The sequence below is a fragment of the Acinonyx jubatus genome, chromosome D1, assembly GCF_027475565.1.
Source record: "Acinonyx jubatus isolate Ajub_Pintada_27869175 chromosome D1, VMU_Ajub_asm_v1.0, whole genome shotgun sequence".
NCBI lineage: Eukaryota > Metazoa > Chordata > Mammalia > Carnivora > Felidae > Acinonyx > Acinonyx jubatus.
In genome coordinates this window covers 54,375,728-54,398,189 of record NC_069390.1, presented here as the reverse complement: position 1 = coordinate 54,398,189, position 22,462 = coordinate 54,375,728, and the positions used below count along the sequence as shown (strand labels likewise).

Genomic DNA, 22,462 nt, shown 5'->3' with positions numbered 1-22,462 from the left:
TCATTGGAGTGCCTCTGTGGAGGGTGCTCCATGGTTTCCAAAACCTAGAAAAGGGAGGTCAGGAAGCTACAGCTGTTGTGTTCCATGCAGACTCCTTCAAAGAAGCAAAATTAATCTTGGCTGCACAGCCAGGAGGTTTAATAACAAGTGAGGAGGAGGAGGAGTAGGGAGGATATTTGCAGTAGGGGGTGCAACCCAAGCAAGGCTGTTGGGTAGGAAAAGTACACATGGTGATGAGTACAAGGGGCTGCTCGGGACAGAGAAGGAGTGAAGGGGAGCGGGGGAGGCCTGGAAGCAGGGACTGGTCAGGAGCCTTAAATACCACCAGCCCAGTCCTGTCCCTCACTCATCCACCAGCACCCCCTCTGTGCCAGGCACACTTGGTCCCCAGGCTCGAGATTACCATTAGGTGGGGAAACAGAGTTCTGAGGCAGGATGTGGCCCATGCCAGGTGCACTAGGGAAACAGCATGCTGTTTCACCAGAGTTATGGAGGGATCAGAGCCCCCACCTCACAGATAGCAGGAAAGAGCAGTTCCTCTGAAGGACTTTCCCTCCGTGCTCACAGTGGCCCACTGAGGGAGGCAGCACCGATTGTCATCCCCACCCTCCAAGCCAGGGAGCTAAGGCCTGCATAGGGGAAGCACCTGGCCCAATGTAATACCACCTGAGGGACAGTGCTGGGTGCAGGTCTAGCCTCCCCAAATTCTTGCCTGCATTCTCTCTGGGATTGGGGCCCTGAGTAAAAGTGAGAATAGATTGGGTAAAGTGGAGCGAGAACTGCCTTACTCATGTCTGCTTCTAACATTGCTGGCACAGATTCTCATGTAAGGTAGGTGCTCAAAAAACTCAATGAAATGAACACAAGAAAGGCATAAAGAAGAGGATGAGAAGTGGAACAGGAAACAGGGACCAGGAAAGGAGGTACAAGGGACTGGCAAAGGCGGTAGAGGGGATTGGGTTGCAGTGACTTAGTGATGAGGTCGATGGAGCACCAGAGAAGCAAAGTTGACACAAGAGGCCCCTAATTATAACAAGGAGGAGAGCTGAGGTGGCAGAGAAGGAACGGAGGACTCAGGGTGACATCATATATGGGGAGGTGATGGCCTGAGGCAGCACAGAGGTAGCCAGGCCCACTGTTGGGAGGGTGGAGCTGACTTACCAGAGCTGTGTCCGCAGGGCAGTGGGCATACACAGATCTGCTTCCCTGCAGCCTGAGTACATTGCCCTGGAGTCGCTGAGCCAGGACTATGGCTTTGAATTGCTGGGCATGTGCCGGAACCAGAGTGAGGTCACCGCAGTACTCAATGACCTGGGCCAAGACAACGAGACTGAACCCGAGGCTGAGGGCCTGGGCCAGGCCTTTGAGGAAGGCATCCCCAACCTGGCGAGGCTGAGACTGGCCGTCAACTACAACCAGAAGCGGGTCAGCTGGGCCCTACCTACCTCCCCCACCCCTACCCTAATCCCTGCCTTGCCATGGCTAGGTATTCCCTAGTCCAGCCTAAATAAGTCCTCCCCCTGCCCTCTGAGACCTGATCCTGAGCACCCTTCTAGCTAGGCCCTGGTCCTGTGGGCTTCCCCAACCCCCTTCTTACCTTCAGTCTAAGCCCCTAACCTCTTCCCAGGACTTGGAAGTCCCATTACCCACCAGGACTCTACCTTCAGACCAGACATCTGGGTTTTATTCAGCTCTGCCTCTGGCCTATTAGTTTGGTCCAGTCTTCTTCTGTTGTTAAACTTCGGTATCTCTCTGTATTCAACAAGAGTAGACTAGATCTCTCAGGGCTTACATACCAAGTGATTCCATTATTCCTTACCTTATTAGATGCCTGCCCCCATAAGCTGAAGACATGCTTCCTTTCTAGCCTCTCCCACCCCTTACTCCTCCATCTCACCCATCTTCAGATATCCTATCTCACCAGTAGCTTAACCAAAAACTTTCCTTCATAATGGCTCCCCTGGCCCTGCCTCCCAAAACATCAAATCCTACTCTCCCTGTTCCTCCCCTCCTCAAGACTGGTGCCCCACATCTCTAAGAAGGCAGAAAACCCTGTGGGTTCTGGGACTCTGGTACCTAGTTCCACCCACCACTACCTGGCTTAGATTCAAGAAAGAAAGAGGAATCCAGAGAGTCCAGAAAAATCTTTTGAGTTAAGCTTCTCCCTCACAGACTAGGAAACCAAGGCCTAAGGGTGGGGTCTGCCCAAGGTCACATGGCAAATGAGTTGCCTCTCTTCTGAGCTGGCTGGCCTGAGAAGAAATATGGTTCGTCTCTGGGGCAGGGAAGGCAGGACTGTGCACACAATTGGCTCCCCCTCCCTTCCCTGCCTGGTAACCACCCACGCTGCTCACGCGCCATCTCTGCTTAGTTTGTAGCACACCCCATCTGCCAGCAAGTCCTGTCTTCCATCTGGTGTGGGAACCTGGCTGGCTGGCGTGGAAGCACCACCATCTGGAAGCTCTTTGTCGCCTTCCTCATCTTCCTCACCATGCCCTTCCTCTGCCTCGGCTACTGGCTGGCACCCAAGTCCCGGGTACTAAGAAAAAAGTTAATGATAACTGTCACTTATTGCGTACTTTGCTAATGTTCCCATGAAGTCACTTGAAGTGGCCCTGGAAAGTAGGTATTACACTTTCATTTTATAGAGGAGGCATGGGGAACAGAAGTGCTCTTTTTGTCCAGGGGACGCAGTAAATAGCCCAGTCCCGATTTAAACTGAGGTCTCTCTGCCTCCAAAGCCTGAATCTTATGTACGACCCAAAATCTCCTAAAGAGACCCCTGCCCCAGCCTACAAATTATTTGAGAGCCTGTATGGACCTAGCTATCATTTTATTCCTTCATTTCAACAAGCATTTCCTTGAAACCCTGCTGTGAGCTGGGTGTTATGCCTGATCGGGAGATATAATGTTAACCAGGTGAGAAACAGGGAGAGTGGTGTCCCAGGGAGCAGAAGCAGCTTGTCTGCAGGCCCAGGGGAGGGAGAACATAAAGTATCAGTGAGACGGAAAAAATTTCTGGTTGCTGAAGCATACGTACAAATAGTGAGTGATGGGGAGCAGGCAGGGGCCGGATCTAGCAGTGCTTTATAAGCAGTGATAGAAGCCATTATAGGATTTTAATGGAGTGAGTGATCCCTTTAGTTATGTGCTTTAGAAAGTTCTCTCTACTAGAGGCATGAGGATGGGTTGGGGAGAGGGTAGGAGTTAGGGAGATGGTTGTTGTCTGAGATGGGGACACAGGAGGAGGAAGAGAAGGAACCAGTTTAGGATGGAAGATGATGAATTTATTTTTTAATTTGGTTGAGACTGAAGAGCCTGTGGGACCTCCAAGGATAAGTTGTTTTACTCCGTGATCCTCAATTCCTTAGCTGAAACACATGGGAATAGTACTACTCACCTCACACAGCTGTGAAGGAAATAGATGTGAAATAGAGCACATTCTCAATAAATGTCTGGATAAGTGTGCAAGTCAAAGGAGGGGTCTGGAAGCTCTCCAAGGAAGGGGTGGTGTGACAGGCCTCTGAGAGCCATGCTTTCCTCCCTCTCCCTGCAAGCTGGGCCGTCTGCTGAAGATCCCAGTGCTGAAGTTCTTGCTGCACTCTGCCTCCTATCTGTGGTTCCTCATCTTCCTGCTGGGTGAGTCCCTGGCCATGGAGACACAGCTGAGCACCTTCCGCGGCCGCAGCCAGAGCGTCTGGGAGACTTCCCTACACATGGTTTGGGTCACAGGTACGTGTGTGGGGCCCTTTATTTGTAGTGGTCCCCCTTGTGGGCTCCCTCACTGTTCTTCAAAGTAAGTACTCCAGTAGAGGTGGGGGTGGGGGGGACCCTCTGCCTGTAGATGCCCGCAAACATAGAACCAAACCCCTCTAGGCTCCAGCACTCCAAGGGACCGTTTCTATTCACCCCTAGTTAGAGGATCTAGCCCTGTGATAAGACTCCCTGAGCAGGGGCCCCATTCTTACCCCACTCCAGAGGTTCCTATCCTTTCACAAATAAGACACTGGTCCATAGCTTCAGGTGGGAAATGACCCTGGCATAATGGTAACCTGCCAGGACACCAGGCAGTCTATCCCAAAAGTCATGGAACAGAAAGGCTCACAGACCAAACTGAGATGCTTCAATCATACAGTTTACTAAATCCATAAATGATGGTGCTGTTATGAGAACCAGAGTTGAAGTTTAAGCAGGGGCTGCGAGAGCCAGAAGTTGCCTCGCCCCAACACTTGGTCTATAGAAGAGACATGGCGGCAAGTATGTCTGGCTACAGCTGAAGCTTGCTAATCATCCTGATGAGCAGCTAGGAATTTCCTTCACAATTCTTTTTTTTTTTAATGTTTGCTTATTTTATTATTTATTTTTTTAATGTTTATTTATTTTTGAGAGAGAGGGAGAGAGCGCCAGTGGGGGAAGGGCAGAGAGGGAGAGGGAGACAGAGAATTGAAAGCAGACTCCAGGCTCTGAGCTGTCAGCACAGAGCCCGACGCAGGGCTCAAATTCACGAACCGTAAGATCATGACCTGATCCGAAGTCTAATGCTTAACTGACTGAGTCCCCAGGTGCCCCAATTTATTTATTTTTGAGAGAGAGCACTCAAGCAGCGAAGGGGCAGAGAGAGAGGGAGACACAGAATCTGAAGCAGGATCCAGGCTCTGAGCTGTCAGCACAGAACCCAACATGGGGCTTGAACTCACAAGCCATGAGATCATGACCTGAAGTCTAACGCTTAACCAACTGAACCACCCAGGCACCCCAAGGAATTCTTGTGCAAAAGACACATAGGGCCAGAAAGGGTATCAACAGTGGGTAGCTGACTTAAGAGCTGATGAATCCTGAGGGCTTCAGCTGCCTCATGTATATTCAGTATGTTATGAATACTTAATCCCTTTCTATGTATTCACACACAAATGCTCCACTTGTTTTATTTGTTCAACATGCCACCCAAATAACTAACTTATCTATGCTCAACATGTAAGTTTCATGCATTCCATTGGTTTTCTTCTGTAGCAGAAATCAAGTGTTCTTGAACAATTCAGCAAAGGCAATTACAAGAACCCCCCAGAGCTCTATCTAGCCTCTGGCTGGGCAGCTCAGCGGGTTGGGCCATAGGCCCCCTTCCTCAGCTGCCCTCCCCTCAGCCCTAGCTTAGTCAGCAAACTCCTAATAAATGCTTGTTGTTCACTGTGAGTGAAGCTCTGATAATGCACGGATAAATTAAATATGGTTCCATCCATCCATACATCCATGCAACAACATATAGGACTGAACATCCATCCCAGGTTCACAAGATAGTCTGCTGCTGTCAGAATTGATTCAGTTCCTGACCACACCATGTTCCCACTTGTCCCAGGCCTATGCTCATTCTCTTTCTCCAGTCCTGTCCCCTTCCCACATGACCCCATCACCTGGCTGGCTCCCCTTCTTCCTTCAAATCTCAGCTTAAATGTCACTTTCTTTGAGAAGCTTTCCCTGGACCCCAAATCAGGGTGAGGGTCCCTTCCTAAATACTCCCAAAACAACCTGTTTCCCTGCTCCTCAGTCTTTGCATTCACCATACTGAATTGTAACCACTTGGCTACTTGCCCATCTCCCTCACTAGAATCCTGGAAGGCCGGGGACCATATTTGTGCCAGGGTCCCACTGGCATATGGTGGTAGCTTAATAAATGTTAGCTTAATAGTGACTACTCGGCCTTGTTCTGGGCACTGGGGACAAGGAGATGAATCAGACATGGTCTCTGCCCTTAAGGAGTTCAGAGTTTAGGGGCGGTGAGGGGAGACAGACCCAGGAAGAGATACCCCATAGGGCCCCGTGGTTGATGGCATCACAGAGATCTGAATGGAGCTGTGAGAGCAGAGTTCAGGGAGCAACTCACTGCACCTGCTCAGGGAAGGTTTTGCAGACAAGGCAGTATTTGACCTGGGCCATATAGGCGAGCCTGGCTTCAAATGGGTGTGGAAGGGCATTCTAGGCAGACAGAAAAAGCACACAACGTGTATCCAGGGAATGCAGAAGGGTACAATGCGGCAGGGTTACCTGGCTAATGGGGTCCAAGACCCAATGCCCCCATCCCTAGGTCTGGCACTTTTCCCCACTGAGACATGGGCACTCAGAGCAGGCAAATAGTTTGGAGCCCCTTCAAGTCAATATTCTAGAAATATTTGTCCAGCATTTATTCAGTGGAGGGCAGGGAGAAACAGATTTAAACCATTCCCTCCCAGTACCAACCTCTCCCAGGTGTTAGTTTATGCATATAAGCCAACTGGGATCATCGGTGCAGGCCCCACGGTAGAGGAGTCCACATCAGCTGGTAGTCTTTTTTATTTTCACAGATCACTTTGTAGTTACGTAGATTGCATGGTTATGTTTAATCACCTTCGTCCCTGTGATGTTTTAGCTCCCCCGCCCCACAGATAGGTGCCCCCACACCATAACCTAGCTCTGACCTGGAAGCAGGACAGTTCTGCCTCGTCCTGTCCCTGCCTCCTACCTTCAGGCTTTCTGTGGTTTGAGTGCAAGGAAGTGTGGATTGAGGGCCTGCGCAGTTACCTCCTGGACTGGTGGAACTTCTTGGATGTGGTCATCCTGTCCCTGTACCTGGCGGCCTTTGCGCTGCGCCTCCTTCTGGCCGGGCTTGCCCACGTGCACTGCCGGGATGCCCCCAACGGGGCTGCCTGCCACTATTTCACCATGGCTGGTGAGTGCCCCCCAACTCAGTTGGGGTCCCCCAGGCCCTTCTCTCCTTTGGATGTCAGCCTCAGCCTCATTCCACCCTGCACAGAGCGAAGTGAGTGGCGCACTGAGGACCCCCAGTTCCTGGCGGAGGTGTTGTTTGCCATCACCAGCATGCTCAGTTTCACCCGCCTGGCCTACATCCTGCCGGCCCATGAGTCCCTGGGCACTCTGCAGATTTCTATTGGCAGGATGATTGACGACATGATCCGGTGAGTACTGTACCTGCTCAGAGCATCCTCCACTGTGATAGACTCCACTTGACCTCCTTGTAAAAGTCCTCACCTCTAGTTGGCACAGGGGTTCTTAACCTCGCTTCCTTGCAGAGGCTCCAGAGACCTCTGAGGTCCTGAAATTACAGACAAAACTAGGGATGTAGACGTAAATGCACATTGCTCTGCAGCAAGGGTCTATAACTTTCATCTAATTCTCAAAGAAGCCCGTGACCCCTGAAAAGATTAGGAACCACTGAGAGCAGGACTAGCCCTTGGATGGGAGTTCCAGCCCCAGTTCTGTTGCTCCTCATGACCCTCTCAGGGCCTCAGTTTTCCCATCTTTGTGGTAAGGGCACTGGAGTCAGGGGTCCCTTTGGATCGTTCCCACTCTGCAACAGCTCTTTGAACTCGTGGCATTATCTGGTACTCTTGGTGCTTATCACCTAATAATTGGCAGCCAAACCTGGACTCTCCCGCTAAGCAGAGCCCATAGTTAGTGCCTGCTGCCCAGGGAATCCCCTGCCTGAAGCCCTGGTTACATCTACGAACATCTTCAGCTCAGCTCAGCTTGAGGAGAATCTCCCACCCCACCCCTGAGACTCTTCTACCCGCATGCCCCCCACCCAGCCCCTGTTGCAGGCTGACCCATTCTCACAGGTAGCTTTACCACTGCTGCTGATAAATCCTGTCCAGTAGGACTGTCTGCCTCACTCTTCCTTGAACCACCTCTTAGCATTTCAGTCCCTCCCTGGGAGACTGGCCCATCCCCAGCTTGGATCACTTCAACTAAGTATCCTTCATTCTCAAGGAAGAGCTCCTGCTTTGGCACCATTTTAAATGACTTCTCCTTTCCCATCTTTACTTTCTCTGTTCTTAATAATCACCAAATTTGAATACTTGTCAAGAGATGCTGAGTCTGGGAGGCCATCGCCTGATCCCAGAACCTGACTTCTCCCAACATCGAAACCTTCTCTGACCTTTCCCCATCCCACCCCCTGCCAGGTTTATGTTCATCCTCATGATCATCCTGACTGCCTTCCTCTGTGGCCTCAACAACATCTACGTGCCCTACCAGGAGACAGAGCGTCTGGGCAAGTATGCTGGGGTGGAGGCAGGGTGGGTAGGTGGGAGTCTGGGGCTGATTGGTCTGGAACTTAGTGATCACCACTGCCTTCCCTCTCCTTTCTCATCTCTTCATTCATAATTAATCTCTTGTTTGAGCAATAATTCACTCTCTCATTGATTCCTACTCATTCATTTGTTCATTAACTCATTTACTCATTCACTTTTTCCCCAAACTTTTTATTTTGAAAAATGTCAATCCTATGAAAAAGTTAAAAGCACAGTGGTTGCCCATATACCCTTCACCTAGCTTCATCAGTTGTTAATGTTTTACCACACTTTGCTCTATCTATTGCTCTTCTTATTTTATTTTCCTTGAAACATTTAAAAGTACGTTGCGAACATCATGACACTTTATCCCTAAATATTTCAGATTTCCTAAGAGCATAACCACAAAACGATTATCACACTAAAAAAATTTATTTCTTCTTCCTTTTATTTTTTTTTAAATGTTTATTTAATTTTTGAGAGAGAGAGAGAGCATGCACAAGGGGCAGAGAGAGAGGGAGACAGAGAATCCAAAGCAGGCTCTAACCCATGAATCATGAGATCATGACCTGAGATGAAGTTGGATGCTTCTTCTTTTTTCTTAAGTAAGCTCTATGCCCAATGTGGGGCTCATGACTCCAAGATCAAGAGTCACATGCTCTACTGACTGAGCCAGCCAGGCACTCCCACCCTCAAAAAATTTAATATCAAGGGGCACCTGGCTAGGTCAGTCAGTAGAGCATGTGTCTCTTGATCCGGGGGTTGTAAGTTCAAGCCCCACATTGAATGTAGAGCTTACTTTAAAAATTGTTTAATTAATTAATTAATATTGAACCCAAATTATTATTTTCTGTATAGTTCTTATTCAAGTTTCTCGAGTTGACCCCCCCCCCCCAAAAGTCTTTCTACCCTTTTAAAACTCTGAGAACCTATCTGGGGTCATGTGTTTCATTTTGTTATCATATCTCTTTAGTCTCCTTTATTTAAAAAAAATTTTTTTTAATGTTTATTTTTCAGAGAGAGAGAGACAGAGACAGAGAGACAGAGCATGAGCGGGGGAGGGGCAGAGAGAGAAGGAGACACAGAATCCGAAACAGGCTCCAGGCTCTGAGCTGTCAGCACAGAGCCCAACGAGAGGCTCAAACTCACAGACGGCAAGATCATGACTTAAGCCGAAGTCGGACGCCAACCGACTGAGCCACCCAGGGGCCCCTCTCTTTAGTCTCCTTTAATCTGCAACATGCCCTCTACCTTTTATTTGTCTTTCATAACAAATGAACTTTTTTGAAGAGTACAGATCAAAGTATACTGTAGAGTATTCTACAGTTGGGATTTATCTGACTAGTTCCTCATGATAAGATTAAAGTTAAGCAGTTTTGTCAAGAACACAACATAGCTGATGATGTGTATTTTCCACTGCATCACATCAGGAGACAGAAGATGTCAACGTAGCCCATTGGGAGGCCCAATGGTCTAGCAAACCTCTTCACTGTAAAGGTACTAAGGATGCCCTTTAGTAATATAAAGATATGCTGAGACCGTGTGACTAACCTGTTCCCTTGCAACCTTTCACTCAGTGGCTTTAGCATCCATGAATCAGTTATTATAATAGTGGTTTCAAGATGGTGATCTTCTACTACTGCCATTCTTTCTATATATTTTTTTAAATTTTTTAACATTTTATTTATTTATTTATTTATTTATTTTTGAGAGACAGAGAAAGAGACAGAACATGAGCAGGGGAGAGGCAGAGAGAGAGAGAGAGAGGAGCACAGAATCTAAAGCAGGCTCCAGACTCTGAGCTGTCAGTACAGAGCCTGATGCAGGACTTGAACCCATGAATGTGAGATCATGACCTGAGCCGAAGTCAGACACTCAACTGAGTGAGCCACCAAGGCGCCTCTCTTTCTATATTTCTTTGCTGGCATTCTTCTCTAAAGAAGTGCTGTCTTATTTTTTAAAAATCACTATGGGATTCAAAGATTTTTTAAAATATAAGAATCCATTATAGTCATTATTTCTTTTTGATGCTCAGTTCTTCCAAAACATAGCCAATAATTCTTGTGTCTGTTTATTCACTCACTCATTCATTGTCCATTCATTCATTTGCCCACTTTTTAAGTTTATTCACTTCATCATTCAGTTGTGGTGGGCTTTTTATAATTGTTGTCGGGCCCACACCCATTTACTGACACCTTTGCAGTAAGTCCTATCCCTGGCACTGGAAGCACAGATAGAGGAAATGAACCGAACCAGGCTCAGTCTCATGAAGAAGATACCCAGTGTGCACAAATAAGCTCAATTTGTGGTGATAAGTGCTGTGAGGAAGGAGGACTTCTGTTGAGGAGACCCACAGGGGAAAGCTCCTTCCGGGGGAAACCCCTAGGGATGGCAACCATTCATTCCAGCCAGCTTGGGTAATCAGGAAAGACTTCACCAGGAAGGAATTATCTGGACTCCACCTACAAGGATTATGGACTTCAGAGAAGGTGCAGGGTATCCTGGGCAGAAAGGGAACATGTACCAAAGCAGGGAGGTATGGCTGTAGAATAGCAAGATGTCTTCCATGGTTGGCATGTAGAGGGAGTTCTGAGAGAAGAGCTGGAGAGGGTAGAGGAGCCAGGTCATGGAGCCCACGAATGTCCTCCTAAGAAGCTTGGGCTGTTTCCAGCATGCCAGGGAACTCCGGGTGGCCTTCGAAGCAATGATTCTGTTATAAATTCTTCATGAGTGCAACTACATGGTTTTATCAATGATGCTGAAGGAGCTACACTTGGACCTGTGGATATTGGTCAAGGCTTTGTCATTGGTTCCAGTATAAATGGACGCTTTATTTCAGTATAAATGGAGACCAGTCCTCTTACTAAGAACTTTTGTTCACATCCAACCTTCAGGATGTTAACTTAAAGGAACTGAGCTTAGACAGCTGAAACCGTGAACTGTAGCAACAGAGGCAGCAACCATTCATTCCAGCTTGCTTCATAGGTCCTGGTGGTATCAGTCACTCCACAGTGGCACAGGCAGCCTGAGCCCTCCTGTGCTGTTCATTCACAGATGACACCTTATTAAGTAAAAAAAAAAATATTTCTGCTAACAATCTCAGGTAAGTTGCATGGTAGGCATATGAACTGAGAGTGATTAGGAGCATTTAAGGTTTGACAAACCTCAAATCAGCAATTAAAAAGAACACCTAGATGGGGCAGGGGAGGGGGGAGTGCCTGGGTGGCTCAGTTGGTTGAGCCAACTCAGGTAGTGATCCCAGGGTTGTGAGATTGAGCCCAGTATTGGGCTCCATGCTGAACGTGAAGCCTGCGTAAGATTCTCTCTCTCTCTCTCTCTCTCTCTCTCTCTCTCTCTCTCTCTTTCTTTCCCCCTCCCCACCCCATTCACTCTCTCTTTCTAAAAGAAAGAAAGAAAGAAAGAAAGAAAGAAAGAAAGAAAGAAAGAAAGAGAAAGAAAGAAAGAAGAGAGGGAGGGAGGGGGGAAGGAAGGAAGGACACCTTGGATGCAATGTAATAACAGAATAACAAGAGATTGAAGCCAGAGACCAGATGCAGGGGCTGTTGCAGTAATCTAGGCCTGAACTGGCACTGAGATGGAGGGAGTAAGATGGATTCACAGATAACGTGATCAGGTCTGTGAGTGACTAACAGACAAGCACATTCTGCTGGGGGTCGAGAAGGGAGTTCAGGAAGGGCTTCCCGGAAGAGGTGGCACTGGCTTTGCTATCAGAGTGGTCCAAATCACCATCCTCTCTCACCCAGACCATGACAAGTTTCTTAACTGGTCTTCATGCCCCTACTCTCTCTCTCATAGCTGTATCCTTAGTACATTTGGCTCGTAGTAACATGCTCTATAAATATTGGCTTACTGAAAGAATAAAAGTGAGAGCTCAGAAATCACAAGAGTAGGTATGGGTCATTGTGGTCCAAAGGGCTTCATAGAAGCAGATCGCCCTTAGCTGGGTCCTGGAGGGTGAGGAGGAGTGTGTCTGGCTGGGTCCCGGAGGGTGAGGAGGAGTGTGTCCGGGTGGTGCTCAGGCTCTTCTCCCACCCCTCATATCCTATCCTTTGCTTGGCCCGGCACACCAGTTTCAACGAGACATTCCAGTTTCTGTTCTGGACCATGTTTGGCATGGAGGAGCACAGCGTTGTAGACATGCCTCAGTTTCTGGTGCCTGAATTCGTGGGCCGGGCCCTCTACGGCATCTTTACCATCGTCATGGTCATTGTGCTGCTCAACATGCTCATTGCCATGATTACCAACTCCTTCCAGAAGATTGAGGTGTGTGGACTGAGGCCACCTGTGGCCAGGGAAAAGAAGGGACACAGAGATGGAGAGGAAATGGATGCAAGGAGTCCAGACACTTGGGTTCCTCCTCTGGCTCCCCTCCTGTTTTGTTTTGTGGCTTGGGGCAAGTTTTCCTTACCAGGCCTCATTTTCTTCATCTCTAAAATTAGGCTCTTTAATAATGCTATTTGTTTCTCCAGACACAAGACGCTTCATGGTGGGGAGGAAGAGTGTGTTGTGGAAATGTAGATGGGAACATGGGACGGGAGAGGGAAGATGGATGGGGTCAGGTTTGTGGCTGGAGAACAGCCTGGGCAGGAATTGGATTTCAGAGGATGAAAGACAGTGGTGAGGAAGAAAGGAAGAGGGGAGCCAGGTGGGGGAAATGTGAGTGATAAATGGGAATGGGGAGAAGGCGGCGCTTGGCACACTGCAGGAGAGACATGGAGACCAGGGGGAGCAGACTGCGCGGGTAGGAGGGCGAGGGGCCAAAGCAGTCCTTGCACAGCCTCTGCCTCCGGCCTCAGGACGACGCCGATGTGGAGTGGAAGTTTGCTCGCTCCAAGCTCTACCTGTCCTACTTCCGGGAAGGCCTGACGCTGCCTGTGCCCTTCAACATCCTGCCCTCCCCCAAGGCCCTCTTCTACCTTCTCAGGTAATGACCTCAGAGCTTTCGCTCCCAACCCCCCAAGCACCCAGCACCCCTAGCCCAGCTCCTGCCCAATTCCCTACACGCTGTCCCCTGATCAACCGCTGTGGGTCCTCTGAATCTCTCAGGAGAATATTCCGCTTCATCTGCTATTGCTGTTCCTGCTGTAAAACCAAGAAGCCAGACTACCCGCCAATCCCCACTTTTGTGAGTACCTCATTTGCTTGTCCGTGGTCTTCGTCACAACAGGCCTTCAATGGTATTATCTATACCACCTGTTTGCACACCCTCGTCTGTCTTTCTGGACATGTTCCCCAGAAGGCCAGCTCCTAGGTCCTCCTCTAGCATATGACTGCCTTTCCTTCTTCCTGACTCTGGCCATTTTCTAGATTTCCAACCATGGGTCACCCAGCTTAAACAGAAATCCATGCCACCTTGCTCCCAAGCCACTGACACCCTGTTCAGCTCAGGCACATCCTATAACCTTAAGTGGCCACCGGAGCCTCTGCTGAGCCACAGAAGGATCAAGAAACCCCTACTCCCCCAATAATCCTTTTCAGTATTGTATTTTTATTACTATTTTTACATAATCTTTTTGCCATCAGAAAGAAAAAAAAAAAAAAGCTCCCAGCCTTCAGACAAACCTCCTGGCCCTAAACTGAGCCAAGACACAGATGAACATTTAAAAAAAAAAAAAGTTAAGAAACCAAGGGACAAATGTCCCACAAACTAGGAAATTAAATGGCTGATAGAGGCCTGAGAGAGGAGGCTGAGCCTCCAAGGGGCTCCCTTATCTCTTGTTATCTGTTCCCTAACCCAGGCATGGGCGCTCCATCCTAATTCAGACCAGCGTTACTGCCAGGTCTGTAGGGGGTTCTATCTGTTCCCTTTAAAACTTGTTACCTGAGGATCTCTCCAGGCCAGGGTCGCCAAGCCAGATCCCCAGGTGAAGAAGGCTCTTCCTGATTGGTCAATAGTTTGTTCAACAAGTACTTACCAAAGCACACTTATTCTGGAAATAAAGATATGCATAATGGTGGTCCCTCAAGGTCTAGAGTAGGAAGGAGATGGACTGTAATTGCACAGCACAGCCAGCCTATGGTAGAAAGAAGCACAGAGGACAGGCCCCAGACCCAGGAATCCGGGAGTTTCCCGGAGTCTTGAGGGCAGAACAGTATCCTGAAGGGTAAACAGGAGGTTGATGGGCAGATACAGTGGACATGGGAGTTCTAGGCACAGTAAACTGCATGTGTTCAGCATGGGGAAAACAGGATGCTTACAAGAAACTAAACACCCAGGGTTCCCTGTTCCCACCACTTCCTGGCTCCAGGAGTTCCTGTGTAGACACCTCCTTTACCTTAATGGACTTTTGACTCCAAATTCTGGAATTATCACCCTATTCCCCCTGCCACTTCCTGTTCCTGTCCAGGCTGCCTGATGCATATTTGCAGACCATGTGTCAAGACTCCTCCACCCTAGGGTGAGACTCTGCCTCTTTGCCTGGGCTTGAACCCCATTCTCTGGGCATGTGCCAGTCTTGAATGGGCATAAGCAGTGTGTCCTGCTGGACTACCCCCCCCCCCACACTAGCCAGCTGGGATCACCCCAGTCCTCCAATGCACCCCCATGGGAGTCCCACCCTTCTCCCAGCTGCCCCCACCTCACTTATTCTTTGATGACCCAATCAGGTGTCCTTTTCCCACCTATCCCACATCCTTAGGAAATGGCGTCCCTAAGTCTTTACTGATTATTTAATAAGAAAAATGCTTTACATAACTCTGTAGCTGTAAAGGACCTATCATTCTCTCTCATGCTTCTGCCTGCCCATCTTGGTCAATCCCATCTGTTCCCTGAAAATATTTAAAAAATGTTTTGCTTTTGTCATATTATAAAAGTACATATGCTAACTCTAAAATATCTAGAGAGAAGATAAAACTAGATAAAAACAATTATTTCCTAAGCATGTAGAGAGCCCTTACTCTATGTCCCAGTGAAGTACTAACCTGGGAAGTAGACATTATTACCATTTCTGTCTTAAATTTGGAGACACTCAGGCCTGAAGAAATTGAGTAGCTTGCCTGAGGCACAAAGTTGCTAAATGACGGAGCTGGGATTTGAACCTAAGTCATCCCAGTCTAGCGCTTTGCCTACTACACCTCTGTTTTCTCTCCACTGTCTGCTTCATCATATACCCTCCTTGCCCTTCTGATACCGTCCTGAGGCCTATAACTGGACCCCAAACCAATCATTCTAATTGGCATGATGATATCCATCTCATAAGCATGAGCAGGTACCTGTGGGTGCCTCCCCCCAGACCCTAGTCTCCCCCTGTGCAGAATTTGAAAGGCAGAATTAGCCTGGACTAACTCAAGAAAACCAAGATGGGGTTGGTGGCAGGAGAGAGAACTCAACTGTGCCCGGCTCAACATTTTTGTCTTTGCCCTGCCCCACCCACCCCCTGCACCCCTACCGACCCCTCGCTCCCCTACCCTGGTTCTCTTACCCTTGGCCATTCCTCAGCGTCTGCCTCCTGTCTTCCAGGACTGCATCAGGGTCTAACTATGTGGCCTTCAGGGGCAGCAAAGTCTGCACAGACTTGGCCTCCAACCTTTATTATCTGGGGGAGGGCACAAGAATTAGAGAATGGCTTGGGGTAGGGGTCTCTCTCACCCTCTGGTGTTCCCATCGCAGGCCAATCCTGGGGCAGGGGCAGGGCCTGGGGAGGGAGAACGTGGATCCTACCGCCTCCGAGTCATCAAGGCCCTGGTACAGCGCTACATAGAGACAGCCCGGCGGGACTTTGAGGAGACCCGTCGGAAAGGTTAGTGGCTTGCCCCCAAACCTTCCCCATTGCCAGTCCTTGCTCATATAAATACCACACACCCAAACACACCCTGCAGTGTGGCCTTTCTACTCAATGACTCTCTGAGCCATTCAGACATTTATTCCATTCATTTCATTTAATCCTTCATGTGTTTGTTGATTCATTCACTCTCTTACCCATTCACTCACTCACTTAACTCATTATTCACTCACTCACTTATTCACTCACTCAACCACCATTCACCACTACATGCCATTTGTTCCAGCCTCATCTTGGAGGGAAGGGGTACTATGTCAAGCAGAGACACAGGGGAAACTTTCAGTCTGGTGAGAAAGAGAAACCATCTTTGTAGGCAGATAGTGCTTAGCTAGGAGAGACCCAAATTGCCATGGGAGCCCAAGGGAGGGAGGGAGGGAGGGAGGTATTTTGACAGGCTATTGGGAAGGTAGAAGAATAGAGGACCAGAAATGGGAGAAAGCAGAGGTGTAATTGAAACTGGGCCCTGAGGATGGTTAGATGGGAACAGGGCTGACAGGGGCAGAGGCACAAATCTCTACTCATTAAAACTTTCCCATCCCTGTGATTCCTGACCCCTTCTCTGGGGAGAGGATCCCTTTCCTTCTTTGTATCTTCTAAACTCATGGCCACCTCAGCCCCGCTCAGATTCATCTGCCCCAGACTCTACCTGCTCCTGATCCCCAGCCCACAAGCCAGTCTCTCACTTTCTCCAGTTTTCCTCCCTCAGGACCCACAGGCATATGTCCCCTGAGATTCTGTTGAGGGTAGAAGTGGTTCAGGGCACGCTCATCTTCTGAGATGATCCCCATCAATACCTTCCCCCACACCCCCAGACCTGGGCAACAGACTGACAGAGCTGACCAAGACTGTGTCTCGACTGCAAAGTGAGGTGGCTGGTGTGCGGCGGACTCTGGAAGAGGGAGGGACACCCCGACCACCCGGAGGTGCCAGCGTCCTCAGTCGCTACATCACCCGAGTGCGCAACAGCTTCCAGAATCTGGGCCCTCCCATCCCTGAAACCCCAGAGCTGACAGTGCCAGGGCTTGTGGGGACCCAGGTATCTTCGGAAACTGGGCTTCAGGATGCTGGAGGGGCTAGGACTCCAGCTTCTGGAGAGTCTGGCCCTTCCTCCCCAGCTCACGTGTTAGTGCACAGGGAGCAAGAATCAGAGGTGGCTGGGGACCTGCCCCAGGAGGAAGATTTGGGAATCTAAGGGGAGTCCTGATGCAGTGGGAGGGTCCCTTCTTCTGTTACTAGGTAGAGAAGCCTAGATAAGTGAGGGTAGGGGTCACTTAGTAGAAGCCTGTGCTGCTTTACTTGCCTCAATAAAGTTTCTGTCCTGGATGTCAGATGCCTCCAGAGAGTGTAAGGATCTCTGTCTCTTCACGTTTTGAGATCCCTTTCCCTTGTCCCTGAAATGGACTCTTGTGGGAGCAGGACAGACAGAAATGTCTTGCTATGGGGTCCCAGGTATCTTGGGTTTAGGCTCCTACTTGAGTTCCTTCACATCATTAGTGGAAAGGATTCTGGACTGGGAGGCAGGGAGCCTGGTTTTAATACTAACTCTTTGATCTTGAGCAAGTTGCTTCTTTCCTTAGCTTTGCATTCCTCATCTGACAAATGGGTGATGAATCCATCTCCCTTCCTTCCTTTCCTTCCCTCCTCTTTCCTTCCCTCCCCTCCCTTTCCTTCCTTCCTTCCTCCCTCCCTCTCTCCCTCCCTCCCTTTCTCCCTTTCTGCCTTCCTTCCTGGAGGTTGTGGGGAATCTCTGACTCTTAAAGTTTCTGGTTTGCAAGTTGTGGTATGTGACAGGGGTCTGCATAGGAGACCATGTCTAGGAGGGATCAAGAAGTCATCTTTTTAGTCCCTCAGTTTCTGAGTCTGGCAAGGCTAGAGCAGAGTAGATGGTCTGGTCTCATGGAATAAACCAATCATGAAATTTGATGTCACCACACTGCAATACTGTTTAATTGAGTGATCGTCATAGTACTACCCATGCTTGTCCCAGGGAGTCCCTACCACCACATAGCAAGGGCTCCCTCCACCCTGCCGTGGCCTCAGATCCCCCCACATCCTGGTTGGGAGGGGAGATGGCTGGATAGAGAGATGGCTGGGTGGGTCCCCATCCCTGGGGAAGTGGCTGCTAGGGCTGTGTCCGAAACCACTTTCTCGCTTCGAGGCTGTTCGAAGCTCCCTTCTTCATATGAAGGTCACCAGTTCCCAGAACTCCTAAGTGGCAGATATTGAACTTTCAGGGCCCAACTCCTGAGATCTGGAAGCCCCTAGGTGCCAAGAACAGGGTCTTCCAGGAGAGTAGAGAGAAGTCCCCCTGGGAGGTGGAGTCTGGCTGTCCTGCTGAAGAGAGAAGAAAAGAAGGTGAAGGGTCAGTAGGGCCAGGGGGAGTTGAAGCAGCTGAGGGAGGGGGCAAAGAGTACTCACTTTGTACAGATACACAGCCCCGCCTCTTCTCCCCTGCAACAGATAGCACCATGAAAGGCCTCCATGTAGATACAGACCCTCACACCCCAAGCTTCCCTTCCTACCAGGTCCTCGCGTGGGCCATTCCCCCTTCTCAATCCAGCTTTCCCTTCTCCAAAATGCTGACTTCTGACTTTCTTTCCTCTTTCTTCCCCTGGAAAATCTTTCCAGCTTGCTTATCCGTCCCTGCTCCCATCCTGGCCCCAGCCACTCCTCCATGCTGTCCTTGCCTCAGTACTTAGGAACAGCATCATATATGTGTCCTGTCAAACCCATTAAGCCCAGGGCCTCTTGAGATCTGAAGAAGCACCCGTCACTTTCCTCTGCTTATCAATCTCCTTAACCAGATTCTATTGGTCAATCAGACTATACAGCAGATAGAACCTTTTGAGAATATTTACAGAATCACCTGAGAATGTTCAAAGATCCAGAAAACACTTATAAGACCTTTTAAGAGCTGGCAGAACCCAAGTCACAGAGAATAGTAATTACAGCTGACTTCTGGCCCTCAGCTTTCCCATTAACCAAGTGGGTCTCCTGAAAGGGCATCCTGGTTTGTTTCACCCATCCCACCAGTCCTGCTTCCCTCGTGCATGGCTTACCACCCAGATAGGCACAGTTAAAGTGGCTGCAGGTCTGATTATAGCTCCAGAGAGTCACCAGGCTCTGGGCTCCTTCCTGGGAGAACCTGGTGACCAAGAAGACTTCATGTGGGGGGATCAGCACCTCGCGCTCCTCAGGAAAGACAGATAAGGCCTGGATAGGGGCCCCAAAGCAAGTCCTTAGAGAGAAGAAGGTGGCATTACCAAATCTGCGGGCCACTGCCTCATCCAGGGAGCTGGAAGCAAACTGGCCCAAGCGGACAGAGTCCCCCAGCCTCTTGGGTTCAAAGTGAAGGGTGCCCACGCCTCGGAACACCACCTTCCCAGGTCCCCTGCTGCAGCCCCCACTGCCCTGCAGCAGCTGCAGGGCCCGGGTCAAGTAGAAATGCAGGGCCTTGAAGGGGAAGTACTTCATGTAGAATTCCCGGGAGCCACCGCCTGTTCGCACAGCCTGGTTCAGCTCCCAGTATAAAGTGTTAGATGAGTTGGTATAGACCATGACGGCGATTCCGTGCTGGGCTTTGAAGCCAGGGGGCAGGGTGAGCCCTCGACGCCTGTGCTCCCAGGCCTCCCGTGCTGCCTCCCAGGACTCCCGCAGCAGGGCGTGGCCAGCCATCTCCTCCTTCAGCAGAGGGGCTGCCTTTTCTTCCATCTCCTCTGCGCAGCCCACGTAAGCATCATCAAAGGTGTCTGGAGCCAGGCCCAGGGGCAGGATGGGAACAGCCCGGGCCTATGGATGTAGGAAAGAGAGGAGCCACATAGGAAAGGATAGAAGTTCAGAGCACTGGACAGGGGCCCTGGTGGCAGATCAATTCAGAAACACAGTATCTCATTTCTATGACCAGATATATAGTATATGCAATTTGGCAAGAGCTCAAGGGCTTAAATAGCACAGCCACTGCAGTCGACAGACATGGGTTAAAATGCAGACTTCCCCATTTACTAGCTGTGGGATCTTGTGTATGTCTCTTTAACTTTTATGGGCTCTCCACGTATAAACTGAGGATACTTTCTACCTCACAGGGATATTGTGAGGACAGCATATAGATCTTCACTTCTGTACAACATGATGGGGTCATGTTGTCATTAGAGAAGTTCTTGTACCTGGTAGGAAGTGGGGCTAGATGACTTCCAAGCACTGTTCTGGCTCTAAGATCAGTATTCAGGTGATATACAAATATACAGCCAATGTCCAGTGACCTGACCCTGCCTCCATCCTTAGATTCTCTTCCCCCCTCATGCCACAACACCAAGACACTGTCAGCTCTGAGAATCCTGAGTCTTCTCCTGCTTTAGAAGCCCATTTTTCCAAACATGGGGTGGGGTGTGTGGAGGAGGTCAAGCCCTGGTCTAGGAGGAGCTGCAGGAGGGCAGCGCACAGGTAGCCCAAGCCGCTTTGCCTGGGCTGCGCCTGTGGTGGCAGACAGGAAGTGGGGAGGAATGATATGAAGGAAGGAGGATCCTAGGAGGACCAGTGGGTGGAGGTGAGGATTCTGGGAGAGAGAATGGGAACTTGGGGCTGCCTGCAGGGATGGAGGTTCCTGAGAAGAAGATTAAGAGGACTGGGATCCTAGAGAAGAGTCCCTGGGAGAGATTTTTGAAGAGTCAGCCCCCCAGTCCACCTCTTTTTGGTCTGCCCCTGAACTGTTTGTTCCCCTTGTGGTGGGAGAAGCTTCCCCCAGTTACCTGCCAGAGGGCATGGAGAGCCATCAGCAGAGCCACCAGCATCATTTTTGGGGGAGACTCAGGAAAGCGAGGTCCAGATGTCGAGGGCACCATTGGCGGTGGGCTGGGGGACAAAGACCTGGGTCCGTTCCTCAGGTGTGAAGTGCCCCCGTTCAGGATACAGTCCAGGAGGGCGTGGGCGGGGCTAAGGGCGGGCCTAAGGGAGTGGGCGTGGCTTTAGATTTAATTGTCCTCCGCAAAACCCCAGGGCTCCGCTCCCCAAGTTCCCAGTCGCCCCCAAGCTCAGCGTCTTCTGCTCGGGGACTTTCTTGCGATGGTAAGGGTGGAGCCGTTATTTGGCTTCGCCCGGACAAGGGAGGGGGAGGGAGGCCGGGGAACCCACCTGGAAGTTGCAGGGGCGAGAGCGGGAAGGGGCGCTGATAGCTCGGGCAGGAGGCAGGTGGCTCAAGTCCGGGCGGGCGCTGCGCTGTCCCGGGAGTCCAGCCGATCAACAAAGTCCCGCGGCTAACTATAGCCCCCGCGGCGGTAACCTGACACCTCTCTTCTCCAACAACGGACACGGGGTGGGGGCAGCGGGTGTGGCGCGGGAAGGGGCCGAGGGGCGTACCTCCCTACCCCTAGGACTGCGAGGTCTTTCTCCAGAATCCACTTTGGCTCCGAGCGAGGCCAGGGATGAGGGAGGGACTTGTGAGACTTGTGAGACTTGTGAGACTTGCCTCTTCCTCAGGTGGGCCCTGACCTGGCTGGGCCCCACCTCCCAGACCACTACGCCGGGGAGGCCCACGCGGGTCCCGCCCACCAGAAAGTCTCCGCTGGTGCATTTGCTGATTTGCATGATATTTGCATATGGCTCAAACGTTGGAGCGTTTGTGGTCGGACCTCTGAGCGGCACCCATCGTTCCCCTTCCCTTTAGTGGGGTGGGACCAGATGCAGAGCTATCTCACAGCCTCAGGGGCCAGTACCACTTCTCCCCAGACCCTCCCTCTCTGGACCTCTTAGACTCAGGTGACCCCATGTTTACAAACACTAGCCTTTCCCCTCCCCTGCTGCGGGCCTGTCTATAAATAACCTGGCTCTGAGTTTTGGATGCCAAATCATAGGTAATGGAAGAAGTGGCCAGCTGAGGAATCAGTAAGCAGCTCTGGGGACAGCTTTCTGGCAGCCTGAGCCGCTGGGGGTGGGAGGGTTACTCTCACAGTGGCCATGGGAATTGGGGGGGGGGAGGGTCTCAAATGTCAGGATTTAAAGAGATGCTTCCTGCTGCTTGCGGGGGCGAAAGTGGGCCTACAAGGTTAGACTTAACCACAGGGCCTCCATCCTGGTCTGGCTCACTCACTTAGCCCCATCCCTGCTGCCCCATCCCCTCAGGCTGCCCGCCAAATAAAGAATTTCCTTCATCAAGAATCCTGCTTTCTCCCAAATTCCTTCCTATAGCCCCAAATAGACAAACTGTGTATACAGGCTTGGAGAGATGTGGGGAGGTAGATGGAAGGAGTGGCATCCCAAAAAACTAGAACACTTGTCAGGCAAACACAGCTGCCAGACAACTACTCTTGGGGCACCTGGGTGGCTCAGTCAGTTAAGCATCTGACTCTTTTTCAGCTCAGGTCATGATCTCACCATTCACCAGTTCAAGTCCTGTGTTGGGCTCTGCGCTGACAGCATGGAGCCTGCTTGGGATTCTCTCTCTCCCTTTCTCTCTGCCCATCCCCCGCCGCTGCTTGTGCACATTCTCTCTCTCAAAATAAATAAACTTAAATAATAAAAAAAAAAAAGACAAGTACTCTTGTCCCCTTCCAATGAGACCGACTATCCCAAAGCTCAACTAGATTAGAAAATCAGGAGTTTCTCTAT

General features: G+C 50.2%; 2 protein-coding genes across 5 annotated transcripts in view; one reads left to right on the top strand and one right to left on the bottom strand.

Annotated features, from left to right (window-relative positions):
* XNDC1N (XRCC1 N-terminal domain containing 1, N-terminal like) overlaps positions 1 to 17,190 on the top strand; it is a 37,782-nt gene extending 20,592 nt beyond the window's left edge. Inside the window, exons 15-25 of the mRNA XM_027039743.2 lie at positions 1,213 to 1,425; positions 2,372 to 2,536; positions 3,558 to 3,732; positions 6,500 to 6,700; positions 6,785 to 6,947; positions 7,953 to 8,045; positions 12,152 to 12,344; positions 12,878 to 13,005; positions 13,128 to 13,206; positions 15,691 to 15,820; positions 16,675 to 17,190. Coding sequence (XP_026895544.1) covers positions 1,213 to 1,425; positions 2,372 to 2,536; positions 3,558 to 3,732; positions 6,500 to 6,700; positions 6,785 to 6,947; positions 7,953 to 8,045; positions 12,152 to 12,344; positions 12,878 to 13,005; positions 13,128 to 13,206; positions 15,691 to 15,820; positions 16,675 to 17,054 — 1,920 coding nt within the window. The 3' untranslated portion in view covers positions 17,055 to 17,190. The remainder of the gene's footprint in view (positions 1 to 1,212; positions 1,426 to 2,371; positions 2,537 to 3,557; positions 3,733 to 6,499; positions 6,701 to 6,784; positions 6,948 to 7,952; positions 8,046 to 12,151; positions 12,345 to 12,877; positions 13,006 to 13,127; positions 13,207 to 15,690; positions 15,821 to 16,674) is intronic.
* Positions 17,191 to 17,763: 573 nt separating this feature from the next.
* On the bottom strand, positions 17,764 to 21,644 carry ART5 (ADP-ribosyltransferase 5). 4 transcript variants are annotated; one of them, XM_053203627.1, is made up of 5 exons: positions 20,990 to 21,208; positions 20,608 to 20,803; positions 18,922 to 19,651; positions 18,272 to 18,313; positions 17,764 to 18,190 (listed from the first exon to the last, which is right to left on the bottom strand). In XM_053203627.1, coding segments are annotated over exons 2-5 (867 nt in total). In that variant the 5' UTR covers positions 20,701 to 20,803; positions 20,990 to 21,208; the 3' UTR covers positions 17,764 to 18,188. The 4 variants fall into 4 exon arrangements, with proteins under 4 accessions (XP_053059602.1, XP_053059600.1, XP_053059601.1 ...); XM_053203625.1 differs by lacking the exon at positions 20,990 to 21,208 and adding an exon at positions 21,215 to 21,644 and having other exon boundaries at positions 17,765 to 18,196; positions 18,281 to 18,313; XM_053203626.1 differs by lacking the exon at positions 20,990 to 21,208 and adding an exon at positions 21,223 to 21,644 and having other exon boundaries at positions 17,765 to 18,196; positions 18,281 to 18,313.
* Between the last annotated feature and the right edge of the window lie 818 nt (positions 21,645 to 22,462).

What these genes read in the sequence shown, in the direction of transcription:
- ART5 (XM_053203625.1), bottom strand. Translation starts at nt 20,700, where the DNA reads ATGGTGCCCTCGACATCTGGACCTCGCTTTCCTGAGTCTCCCCCAAAA. An exon ending in CTCTCCATGCCCTCTGGCAG is followed by an intron (nt 19,652 to 20,607) that starts GTAACTGGGGGA and finishes CTACATCCATAG; the next exon opens with GCCCGGGCTGTTCCCATCCT. An exon ending in GGGCTGTGTATCTGTACAAA is followed by an intron (nt 18,197 to 18,280) that starts GTGAGTACTCTT and finishes TTCTCTCTTCAG; the next exon opens with CAGGACAGCCAGACTCCACC.